This window comes from Palaemon carinicauda, chromosome 16 (assembly GCF_036898095.1).
Source record: "Palaemon carinicauda isolate YSFRI2023 chromosome 16, ASM3689809v2, whole genome shotgun sequence".
Taxonomy (NCBI): domain Eukaryota; kingdom Metazoa; phylum Arthropoda; class Malacostraca; order Decapoda; family Palaemonidae; genus Palaemon; species Palaemon carinicauda.
In genome coordinates, this window is record NC_090740.1 from 15,799,651 (window position 1) to 15,812,655 (window position 13,005).

Sequence of the window (13,005 nt, forward strand, 5' to 3'; positions counted from 1 at the left end):
GAATGATGACCACTCTACCTTCAGACAGGACACAAGTTCTACTATTTTTCAATAGTGATGCGCTTCATAAGCTCATGGCATCACCTTATCACTTTGTTTAAACTTTATTAGTCCAGTGAATTTTCCCATAGTCCTGGAAATTCTGGTCCTTAATTCATTGTCAAACCTAACCCAACCAGAAATAGTCATTCTAAATTACAGTAATGTTTCATACAGAAGTTATAAATGTACACTGCACTCCACAGTTTCAAAAGCCCTACACAGAGCCTCAATGTCTTAACATACTTTAGTTTCCTTCTGCTGCTAAACCTTTGCATTCCACAATTCTAGTTGCCCTATATGGCTATACTAAATTTTAAGGCAAAAGACCACCAAATGGGTTATCTTGATCCTATATCCTGCCATTCGCTCAAGTGAGAACTTATCATCAGTCTCATCAAAGTATGCAGAGACCGCTGTTCAATAACTGTACAGCATATACCTCTCTATTCCTTAATTTTGTGATGATTAAGACTAATAACTTCATTTTAGGTAGCTCAGAAATCAACTTTGTTCTAGATTCAGAGTAATATTTCAGGCCTAAACTACCCAGTTTACCCCTGAATTGAATGCTCAAGTGGTAACTAGGGGGTCATTTACACTATTCAGTAAAGGCTAGCATTCTGTTGGCTCTTAAGTCGGCTAAGCGCACAAGAGAAATACTGTACAAGCGTTGTCAATCAAGGTAGACTTTTGGGAACACAGTATGATCTGATCTCTTTTACGTTCCTACTGGTCCAAAATGTTACGACTAGAGAACCTGCTATTCCTTGTTAAATTTCGATTTCAGAAGCACACAGCAAGGAATTAGACCCCAAAATCATCAGTGCTCGAGGGTAAAGGTGTATGGTTATTTGTAGAAATCGTTCTTTGAAAAGTTTTTAGCAGCAGCTCAAGGGCATATCAAGCACTGTATGTTTACAAAGCATTATCATAGAAAGCCAATCTACAGTATGGTACTGTACTGTATTTTTAATTAGTTCAGCAATCTATCTGGAATCCGGTACAGTAATACCTTGAGATACGAAGGCACTAAGATATGATTTTTTTGAAATACGACGATACATTGTACATTTACGCACCAAGATACGGTGATTTTTTTGAGATAGGATTTCAAAAATTGCGCAACGCCATAGGTAGGTGGCAGAGTGTTCGTTCGGCTTTCCGTGTCGATCCGAACGCTCGCTCGGCACCCGAGGTTCCTTGAACTTCTCTCTCCCAGTGTGTTCGTTTAAACGTGTTGTTGCGTGCTTACAATTCTTTTGCGTTTTCCTTTATTTTATTAACATTGTGTGAATCATGGGTCCTAAGTCTAAGGATAAGGATGGAGATAAGAAAAAACCAAGAATACAAAACGCAAAGCAAGAAATAAAGTGTGATTGTGTGTGTGTGTATCGTAGGCTAGGCTCTCTCCCAGCCTCCTCCTCTACCTAGCTTGCCTTTGTTAGCAGCTCATCCCTGTCTCCATGGTAAGTTGGTTATAATTTTATTCTTCTTTTTTTTTTTTATTCATCCTTTCTGTTACATGGACTTGAATATTAAGCATTTAGTAAGTTCATTCAACATTTTTAATTTTGTATAATCTTGCCGCTTTCTACAGCTACCATATTGTGTGTGTGCTGGTAGCCTTGCTTCTCTCCCTCCCTCCTCCTGGCATGCATCCCGTACGCTGCTTGCGCTCGCCTAGGCAGTGAGTATGACTTATTTTTTTTTTATTGATTTTTACTCTTTATTCTTAAAAAATGAAAGCCTTTAATATTAAGCATTCAGTATGCTAATAGTTTATCTTGCTGCTTTCTACAGCTACCATATCATGTGTGTGTGTGTGGTGTGTGCGCGTGGTAGCCTTGCTTCTCTCCTTCCCTCCTCCTTGCATACCTCCCTTACGCTAGTAATCGTCTAGGCAGTGAGTACAACTCTATTTTTTTATTGTTTTTATTAACATTCATTATTATATATCAATTTCCGTGTCATCACTGTTGTATTTATCTTTCTTTAGTGATTATCGAGTGTAATTTGAGCATAATTTGAGCTTGTTTTGGGTAAATTTCTTACCCTTGGAACGGATTAAATCTGTTTCTTTTAATTCAAATGGGAATAATTATTTTGAGATACGATTTTTTTTTAGCTACGTATGCAGTCATGGAACGAATTAAATTCGTATCTCAAGGTATTACTGTATTTGAAACGATTTACCTCGTTGTATTGCTTGTACTAAAACTTAAAACTTCTCTTTCTTTCAACTGCGCCTCATCTCCAACAGTGCGTAGGGGTCGGCAATATGAACATCATGGGAGATTCACAGAAATGATTAAAAATGTAATATAAATAAAAAATTTTATTTCTATACTCACCTGATGTTCATATACATGCCCACTTTCCTCCCCACTAACTCATAGTATCAAGAGGAGGGATAATGTTGACTTCAACACTGAAAACTATATTTCCTAATGCAAGAACCTTGACATCCTACCACTTACCGCTTGAGAGCTCTATTCTTTTAAGGGCAAGTATTGGTTGAAGCAAAAGATAATAGGAAAACTTTACAGGTAAGTGTCGATCAAACCAAGTTTATGGAGAAAAAACGATATGAACATCGAGTGAGTATAGAAATGGGAAGTTTTATTTTATTAAAATTCCTATTTTTATGATCAAATACTGTAGGCTGCTTTGGTTAAAAGTTTAAATTCATGTGGAACACAAGTCCCAAAATACACATACTACATTAATTTTTAAAGGTTTTCTAATGATAATTACTATAGAGTATTATTAAATATAATTTTGACAATACTCTATATGACAAATTCGTAGATAATTTGTATTTTACCTAACTATACAAACCTCAGCTATTTAATAGGGGTATTACTTTTGGCGTAGCTGAAATGACGAGCCATTAATTTTTAGCAAGGGTTAACTACCCACACCGCTAGTTAGCAGGGGGTAGGGAGGGTAACTTGCTACCACTCCCCATCACACACCTGTGATTGAGCTCACTTTGCTTGGAGGTAGGACTTCAAGGGGGATAGGGCTGGCGGTTAAGTTTGCTTAAATAGCTAAGGTTTTTATAGTTAGGAAAAATACAAATTATCTACAAATTTGTCATTTGTTCCATAACTGGAATACAAACCACGCTATTTAATAGGGGCGACTCACCCATCAGGAAGGCTGGACGTCCCAGCCAATCTGGGTTTTGGCTTTGCCCGGGGGCTCCTTGTCTGAGTGTGTCAGCACTCAAGGAATAAGGAGTCCCTGCACCTCACTAAAACCTTGCTACGCAAGGTTCGGGGTCTATGCAAGCTGTGTGTGAAGGTATGTAGAAGTGTGACTATCCTGGTAAAGTTATTCTGAGTTCTTTAGATGAAAAAACTGTACACCAGGACTTTCCCAATACAACCTCGTCAGGGTATGGGGACACAACAGTATCAATCTTAAAACTAGGTACACAAGGGAGCATGGTTTACCTGCAGTGGTTTGAGGTCAGCTATGCAGAGAACCCAGGATGCTGCTTTCCCCAAGAGAAGGGAGAATTTAGAAAAGAATAAGGGCCAGTCAAACCTTTTCATTCATGCAGACTAAAACCGGATAACAATGCCCTCAACCTTCAGCTACTTGTCCAATAAGGAGCTCGAGGTTTTAAACCAGCCGTTGTGCAGCCACCACAGGACCGAATCTCCTGTGGGTCACGTCTTGCAGGTAGTGGGATGTGAACGTGGTCTGATGCTTCTACACCCCAGCTTGAAGAACCTGTGTCACTGAATAGTTTCTCTTGAATGCCAGGGACATAGCTATTCCCCTGACATCATGAACTTTTGGGGCGACATGATGAAGGAGGGTCTGGATTCAGTGCATGGTCAATGACCCTGCGAATCCATGCTGAGATGGTGTTCTCGGTGACCCTCCTCTTGGTCCTTCCTCTGCTGACGAATAGTGCAGGCATATGAGGATGGGCTGCGGCTGTTCTCTTAAGATACAGTCTCAAACTCCTCACTGGGCATAGTAAGAGATGGTCTGGGTCATCTGTTACAGTACGGAGACTAGAAATCCGTAAGGAGTCGAATTGAGGATCTTCCCCTCTCAGGTTCTGAGTCTTAGCAATAAACTCAGGGACGAAGCTGAACGTTACCTTTCCCCATCCCCTTAAATGGACGATGTCGTATGAGAGACCATGAAGTTCACTGACTTGTTTGGCCGAAGCCAAAGCTAGCAGGAACACCATCTTCCAAGTCAGGTGGCGATCGGTTGCCTGGCGTAATGGTTCATAGGGAGGTCTCTAAGAGACCTGAGAACTCGAATCACGTTCCATGGGGGAGGTCTCACTTCTCACTGAGGCCAGGTAAGTTCATAACTCCATATGAGTAAAGAAAGTTCTAGCGATGAAGGAATGTCCATTCCTTTCAGTCTGAAGGCGAGGCTTAAGGCTGAGCGATAGCCTTTCACTGCAGAGAGGGATAGGCGCATTTCTTCATGCAAATATATGAGGAAATCTGCTATTGCTGGAATAGTGGCATCGAGTGGAGAGATACCCCTTCCACGACACCAACCACAGAAGACTTTCCACTTTGCCTGGTAGACTGCTGCTGATGACTTATGCAGGTATCCAGACATCCTGATCGCAACTTGTAGCAAAAATCCTCTCTGAGTGAGGAGATGCTGGATAGTCTTCAGGCGTGAAGTCGTAGCGAAGCTATGGCTTTGTGGAATATGTTGGCATGTGGTTGTTTGAGTAGATTGTGTCGTGGAGGGAGTTCTCTTGGAGGCTACATTAGGAGTTGCAGAAGGTCCGGAAACCATTCTGCGTGATGCCATAGCGAAGCTATGAGGGTCATTGAAAGATTGACCGATGTTCTGGTCTTGTTGAGTACCCTCCTCATCAGACAGAACGGGGGAAAGGCGTAAACGTTGATGTTGTCCCACCGTTGTTGGAAAGCATCTTACCAGAGAGCCTAGGGGTTTGGGACTGGGGAACAATACAGCAGGAGCCTGAAGTTCAGGGCCGTTGCGAAGAGGTCCACTGTCAGATAACCCCACAAAGTCAGGACTTTGTTGGCTACTAGATGATCCAAAGACCACTCGGTACTCACTATCTGAGATGTTCTGCTCAGGATGTCAGCGAGCACATTCCTTTTGCCTGGAATGAAGCGTGCCGATAGTGTTATCGAGTGGATTTCGGCCCATCTCAGTATCTCTACTGCTAGATGAGATAGTTGCTGCAAAAAAGTACCTCCTTGCTTGTTGATGTAGGCCACTACTGTGGTGTTGTCGCTCATCACCACCACTGAGTGGCCTGCCAGGAACTGTTGGAGACCCAGAAAGACGGCTTTCATCTCTAGGAGATTTATGTGGAGGTACTTTCTGACTCTGACCAGAGGCCTCAGGTCATGTGGTGCTGCACATGTGGCCCCCCCCACCCTTTGTTTGAAGTGCCTGAGAACAGCATCAAATCTGGGGGGAGGACGAGAAGGTCCACTCCCTTTCGTAGATTCTCGTCTGTCACCCACCACTGGAGGTCTGCCAGTTCCGCAGGTCCCATGGGGAACTGGATGTCCGAGGAGTCGTGAGCTTGATTCCACTGGGACTTGAGTCGCCACTGGAGGGATCTCATCCTGAGGTGACCATTGGGAACTAGACGGGCCAGCGATGAAAGGTGACCGAGGAGACGTAACCACGATTGGCTGGAAGTTCTTCTCGTCCGAGAAAAGGTCTTGCGACCTTTCTCAGCCTTGTTATCCTATCGTCTGATGGGAAGGCTTTGTGGAGATTGGTGTCTATGATCATGCCTAAGTATACCAGTCTCTGAGTAGGAAGCAGAGAAGACTTCTTGAGATTTACCATGATCCCCAGATCCTAGCAAAGTCTCAGAAGTTTGTCTTGGTGTTGAAGAAGGGTTGACACCGAGTCTGCTAGGATTAGCGAGTCGTCCAGATAACAGAGGAGACGGATGTCAATCCTGTGTGCCCAAGATGACACTAGGGTAAACACTCTGGTGAAAACTTGTGGTGTTGTGGAAAGACTGAAGCACAGCACCTTGAACTGGTACTCTTTATTGTGTAGGCTGAATCTTAAGTGCTTCCTTGAAGACGGATGGACTGCGATCTGGAAGTACGTGTCCTTTAGGTCCAGTGTACACATGAAGTCTTGTGGTCTTACTGCTAGTCTGACCGTGTCTGCCGTCTACATGCTGAACGGAGTTTGTTTGACAAACTTGTTCAGGGCTGAGAGGTCGATGACTGGTCTCAAGCCTCCAGATGCCTTTCTTACAAGAAAGAGTCGACTGAAGAAGCCTGGGGATCCATCGAGGACCTCTTGGAGAGCGCCCTTCTTCAACAGGGTCTGGACTTCTGCCCGAAGGGCTTGTCCCCTTGCCGATCCCATGGCAAGGGAATCTAATAACACTGGATTCCTGGTCAAGGGAGGTAGAGATGTTATGAACGGGACGCGATATCCTAGACTGATCACGGAGATTGTCCAGGAATCGGCCCCGAGTCGCTTCCACCTGTCTGAGCAACTTTGTAGGCATCCCCCCACTGGTGGAAACGCAGGGGGAATGCCTATCCTAGCGTTTGCGGCCTCGGCTGCTTCCTCTAGGATTCTTTCCTCCCCTGGAGAACTTTTTGTCTTTCCTGTCCTTGACAAGAAAGGGCTTAGACACCACTGTCTTAGCTGCTGTTTTCGTCGTTGTTGCAGTCTTGGTTGGACGGGACTGCTGGAGTGCTGGAGTTTTATAGGGCTTAGATGTTAAAGCCCTATGGAGGAGGGAGTCTTGATGAGACTTCCTCCACCTCTCAGCAGCAAGTTCCACATCCTTAGGCTCAAACAGATTGGACCCCTTTAGGGAGGAATGTCTGAGCCTGTTTATCTTAACGCTAGGGACCTTCTGGTGGAACCTCTCAGACAGTGCATCTCGACGTTTCAAGATGGTGTTTGTCCACAAGTTTGAGACTTGGTGGGCAAGAAACTCGATCGTGCGAGTGCCTGAGAGTAGGAAGGTTTCCATACCTTTCCTGGTACGTTCCTTGGAAAAATCCTCGGATCGTATCAGGATACCTAAGGTCCCTAACCAGATGTCTAGCCACGAAGTAGCTTGCATAGCATACTTGGTGACCTTTTCCTGATTAAGGATCTCGGTTGCCGAGAACGAGATCTGCCGGTTGGAGAGTCTCTCAAGAGGGACTCCTCTGGTTAGCTCTTCCAGAGTGTGGTGAAGAGGAAGAGCTGAACTGGGTTCCTCCATTATCTCAAAGTACCTCTAAGCTTGTTCTTGGCACCGGCACGGTTGAAGGAGGCAAACTCAGAGAGCTGTTGGGAGATCTTGTCCCTGGTACTCTTCACCCCTTGAGATCAGGGCAGGGCTGCACTGGTCTTTGAGGGTTTCTGAGTACCAAAGACGCGGTCTAAGACCGTGTCTTTGCCCTCTTGAGGAGGGATCTCTGGGTTGGAAAACCCATTGAGAACCCTCATTAGAGTCAGAACCTGCCAGAATGCATGCTCTGACTCGTTGGTCTCCTCCCGCTGTAGGACTTGCAGCGAAGTCTCCTTCTATCCCCTAAGGCTCTTTTTGGGGTGAGTCGCGAACATTCCCCGAGTGGCAGGCTGTCTCCATTGTAGCCCTAGTGGAGGACTTTGGCAGTGTTTTGGAGTCTTTGTTCCGAGGAAGGAGGTAAGACTCCAACATCGATGACCTGTGTGGCATGTCCCTCTTGGTCTCAGATTGTGGGGAACTCTCCGCATGAAGAGAGGTTTCCTCCATTGGTGCGATGGAAGAGTCTCTCTCCTCGCGCGGTTCCCTTGGTGATGGGAGGTCTTCATCCGACAGGGATGGAGAGTCTCTCTGAGAAACAGGAGGAACTTGTCTCGGTCTACATGGAGTCAGCTTCGCCCTCGGGGAAGTGAACGCATCAGAAACTCCTCTTTTCCTCTTCAAAGGGGTAGAGGAAGTCATGGTCCTGTGCCTTAGGTCTAGAGCTATAGGTCGCTCTGATAAGCGATCAGACAGGACAGGCTTGAAAGCCTGTGTTACGGCTCTGAATAAGGCACTGAACCAGGGCTGCTGGCTGACGGATGCACTGTCAGACAGATCCCCTGAAGGGAAAGGAACCGAAGGTTCCCTACGAGGAGTCACTGTAGTAGGTGGGTCTGCCTTAGAAGGCAGTTTAGGAATCCTGAACCCCTCTGCTTGATTGTGTTTCCCTTCTCCCGCTGTGGATGCTGGTTTGCGTTTGCGGGGAGGGGAATGAGGCGATGGCGACCTTGCCGGATAACACATCTGTGCTCGTGCCTGTTGGTGCTCGTGCCTGTTGGTGCTCCCGCGAGGGAGAATATTCGTGCTCGCGCATGGGAGAATATTGGTGCTCACACGTGGGAGAATATTGGCTCCCACGCCCGGGAGAATGCTGGCGAGCGCGCGCGGGAGAATGCTGGTGAGCAAGCGCGCAGGAGAATCATGGTGTGGGCGCGCAGGAGATTCTTGGCGCGGGCGCGCAGGAGAATCTTGGCGCACATGTGGGAGATTGTTGGCGCGCGTCCGTAGGAGAGAGTTGGCTCGCGCATCTCTGTGTGCGCGCGGGAGATAATTGGCGTGCAGGTGAGCGCGAGTGTTCAGGTGAGCGCTGGTGAAAGTTGGCGCGTAGGTGAGGTCGGCAACATGGTTTCCATCTCACCTACAGACTTGTGCGCTGGAGAATGATGGAGCGCAGGTATTTGTTGGCACGCGGGGGATGAAGGGCGCACATGTTGCCACGCAGGAGAGCGCTGGCACGCAGGAGGGCGCTAGCGTAGGAGAGTATTGGCGCGCAGGTGAGCGTTGGCGCGTAGGAGAGTACTGGCACGTAGGCGAGCATTAGTGCTGGCGTGTATGAGATCATGGGCGTAGGGCACGTGGGCGCAGGAGAGCAGGAGATCCTGGCCGCGCAGGAGAGCAGGAGATCCTGGCCGCGCAGGAGAGCGCAAGCGCGCAGGTGATCTTGGGTGCATGACGCGCAGGAGAGCGCTGACATGTAGGCGAACGTTGGCGCGTGAGGCTGCTACCGTCTGTGAGGGCGAGCAGGTTGAGGGGCGCGCCGAAGCGCTGTAGAGTGATGAGCTGCTGGTGAGCGCTGAAGGTCTAGGCGCGTGGCGCGCAGGGCGAGTGTGATGGCGCGCAGCTGCTCACGTTGGTGGAGCTACAGTGGGCTCTACCGGCGACAGGAATGGTGATGGAAGGTCGGCAGGTCTGGAAGATGGAGGGTTGGTGTGTCCTTGGTAAGGACGACCATCCACCGAAGGAGATTGCGAACGATCTGCAGAGAGGTCCAGGACCGAAGTCACAGGACTGGTTGCAGGTGCAGTGATGGTTGATGTCTGAAAGTTTGACAGAGGAGGCCCCTGTGCGGGGGACTGCAGTGATGACGTTGAACCAAAGAGGCGCCTCTTCACCGCTGGTGAAGGGAGACCTCTAAGGCGAAGAGGAAGGCGAGCCTTCCGACGGATGTGCCCTCTGGGGGCTGTTGGATCAGCAAGCCGACCATCAGCAGTCCTCTGAAGAGGAGTCTAAAAGTGAACATCCCCGAGGGGGAGAAACACTTGCAGGAGAGACCGACGGTGAACTTAGTTTCCCCCTTGGAGGATGGTCAGGAATGGGGGAAACTAAGTCGGCAGCTACAGCTGTAGAGTCTGGAGTGGCAGAGGAGATGGATGACGCTGCATGAGACACCTCTGACACAACAACGTCGACAAGAGTCAGGGGATCTACCTCTGACGGCAACGATGATTGCTTAACAGGAGCACCCATGCGGATGAACTGCAGCAGGGCTTCCTTGGAGGGCGGACCCGTGAGCCACAAGGAAGACCATATCTGAAAAAGGGAAGATAGTGACAAGGCCTCACCCGGGGGGAGAGGTGGGGCTGCTTCGCTAGGGGAAGCAACATAGTAACTTGGTCTACGCTACTACTCGACGGTCTCTCGTAAGAGATCGAACGAGTAGGAGCTTCGGAGGAGGGTTGGGCGACGGAAGAAGCCTTGGGTTTTTCTTCCTTCAAAGCAAACCTCTCCCACGGGGAGGAAGACCACTCCCTTCACTCACTACACTTGTTAACACTATCACACCGTTGACCTCTACAGGAAGGACAAAGGGCTTGAGGATCAGTCTCGACTGCCGACATATGTGTTCCACAAGGGCGGCCGGGGAGTCCAGGGCATGAGCGCATGGTCGCAGAAGTCAACTTCACACACGCATTACTAAGAGAAAAAGAGAAAACAAAATGGCGTTAATGGCTGCCAATATTTGGCGAGGATGAACAGCGGCAACGTCCGTTCACCATCCGAGCCGAGAGCAAAGTGAGCTCAATCACAGGTGTGTGAGGGGGAGCGGTAGCAAGCTACCCTCCCTACCCCCCGCTAACTAGCGGTGTGGGTAGTAAACCCGTTAAAAATTAATGGCTCGTCATTTCAGCTACGCTGAAAGTAATACCCCTATTAAAATAGCGTGGTATGTATTCCAGTTACGGAACAAATTAGAAATTATTCCAAATAAATAATTACCAAAAAAAATATTGACAAATTAACTCGCACTTTACCTTTGAGGAGTAGGAGGAGGTTACTGTGTTAATACTTTGAGGGAGAATATGTCTTGATGAGAATGTTATCATGAATTCTCTCTCTTGAACAACATTCATTATCACTAACCGCATCAATTAATATATGCATTCTGGACACTTTGTTGGCTTTTTTTACATTTCCAAATTTGACAAGGAGCCTATCTAGAGATGACTGATTTTCCTATTTCTTTGAAATGCCATCAAAATGAGACATTGCATTGTTGGTAAATAATTTCACTGTTTTCTAGTCTGAAGCCTAATCTGGATAATGTGTTTCTACAACATTTAGCAGGGTTTCCCACATTAACGTCTCTCTAATTTCACTTCACGCGAGAAATTTGACACTTGGTCCTTTCTCTTTCTGAGTTGAAATCTACACATTCTCTCGATGGTACACCTTCTGCCCATTGTGTGCAGGTCTTGTTAGTTACTACTTGTCCCCTAAAAATGCCCAAACTATGCAATTTTTTTATTGCTGACCAATGAGATGCTCGTAAACCAATTCCAATTTGTATGCTCATCTTAAAAAAGATTTGTAATCACAAGGTTCTACTATATCATGATTTAGTCATTTACAATATGAATAATTTTCATAAAATTCTGTAATGTGAAAACAGAAAATACTGAAGAATAAAACAAATGGCTTTGAATATAAACACAAAAGGGTTTAGAAAATAAACAATAAAGGAACTAAATAAAATGTAAAAATATAAAATAACTTTATTATAAAATACCATAAAATTTTCCTTATATTTTAAACATAAATAAGATTAAAAAAATACCAATAAATATAGTGATGTTTACGAACCTATGATACAAAAAAAATTTCTTAATCTCAATGAATGTATATCCATTACCTCGAGAGCCTTCTCATTCCTTTCAGAGAGCCTACACCATTTTGTGATATGACAGCTGTACATGGTACAGTATGTAACACACCAATACCTGCTAGTATGGCAATGCTAAGACATGGAAGCCCTTATGAAAACTATTAACATAGCAGTAAAATGTCAGTCATGATGTTTACCTATCTCTTGTATGAGGGACATTTAAATTTCCTGGGTCTTTACACGCTGGTAGGTTAATTATTGGGTTACATTCATTCTTATTGGCTTCACTACCTGTTTTTATATCAGAAACTGAAGAAGGTGACGAACCACCACTTGCTATGTTTTCTAAAGAAGCAGAAACACTACAAGTCTGTGGAAGTGTTTCAGAAGGTAATGGAGATGCAGGAGATGATGCCGTGGCTAAAAGAGCTGGAGCAGAGTTGGAAGGAGATACAGTAGTAGCGGAAGATGTAACGGGAGCAGTGGCAGTTGCTTCAGTAGTTGGGGCCTTGGCTCTATTGTGTGTCATGTGGCTTTTCACAAGATGTCCAGCAGCCAAAGCTGACATAAGAGAAAGTTCACCAGCCAAAACAGTTCCTGCCACAATCTTTGCAAATTGACGTGCATTTTCTCCAGGAGTTTCTCTATGTGCACCTGATGAAAGCAATAATTTTTATATATTTATGAGTAACATCACTGTAAATGAAAAAACCTGGGTTTCAAAAACTGTGGGGTAAAATTTTCAATTAGGTCAATGCTCACCCAGAAGTTGCCTAGTCTAAACAATTTATACCATCAGCAATCTATTTCTTGCCTACTGTTTTGAATAATAAATATTGGCTTTACATAGCATTCAACTTTAAAGAATCAGTTACATGATATTAATCATAAATTAGTGAGCAATCACAAATAGGAAATGATTATAAAGTGTTCTTGTCCCATTATTGCATGACAAATTTAATTACTGTTTGGTCCAACATGAAGTACTTACCTCGAACTACTTTCTTAGGAGTATCTGGGATCTCCTCCCATCAGACCAGAATTTCGTGTAGTTTACCCTGCTCCCGTTTTCAATGCGGGGCATCTGTGGCGGAGTGATACGCGCCCAGAGATGACCCGGGGTCAGAGAGCATGCTTGCTCAGGTCTCGCTCTCCAGTAAGTTTCTGGTCGCGTCGGCGTTAACACCCCAACGCTCTCTCTTAACCCAGTGCGACCCTTTGTGTCCCCGATCTCTTTGTGTCTCACGCGGTCCCCACGTGGTACCCTATCCTTTCCCTCTGTGTTCCTGTGTCTCGTGGTGTATTACTAGTGCGTTATGGAGCATCCCCGTCGTTGCCCTGGGACTGTAGCCGGAAAATCGTGTGGGGCTTTGCTCTCTAAGCCCAAAGTTGACCCGCACTCCTTGTGTTCGTCGTGTAGGGGCAGTGTGTGTTCCCCTACAGCCACGTGTCCGGAGTGCGAGTCCTGGAATGAAGTGCAGTGGGTGCAGTACGGCACTAAGAAGAAGAAGGCCTCCCGACGGTCCCCTAGGAAGTCCAGCATCTCTTCGCCCGGCGTCCCGTC

General features: G+C 46.2%; 1 protein-coding gene across 2 annotated transcripts in view; it reads right to left on the reverse strand.

The window, feature by feature from the left end:
• Positions 1-11,319: 11,319 nt before the first annotated feature.
• LOC137655659 (3-hydroxy-3-methylglutaryl-coenzyme A reductase-like) overlaps positions 11,320-13,005 on the reverse strand; it is a 66,175-nt gene continuing 64,489 nt past the window's right edge. For both annotated transcript variants that reach the window (XM_068389600.1, XM_068389599.1), the window contains exon 15: positions 11,320-12,095. In XM_068389600.1, coding sequence (XP_068245701.1) covers positions 11,635-12,095 — 461 coding nt within the window. In that variant the 3' untranslated portion in view covers positions 11,320-11,634. The remainder of the gene's footprint in view (positions 12,096-13,005) is intronic.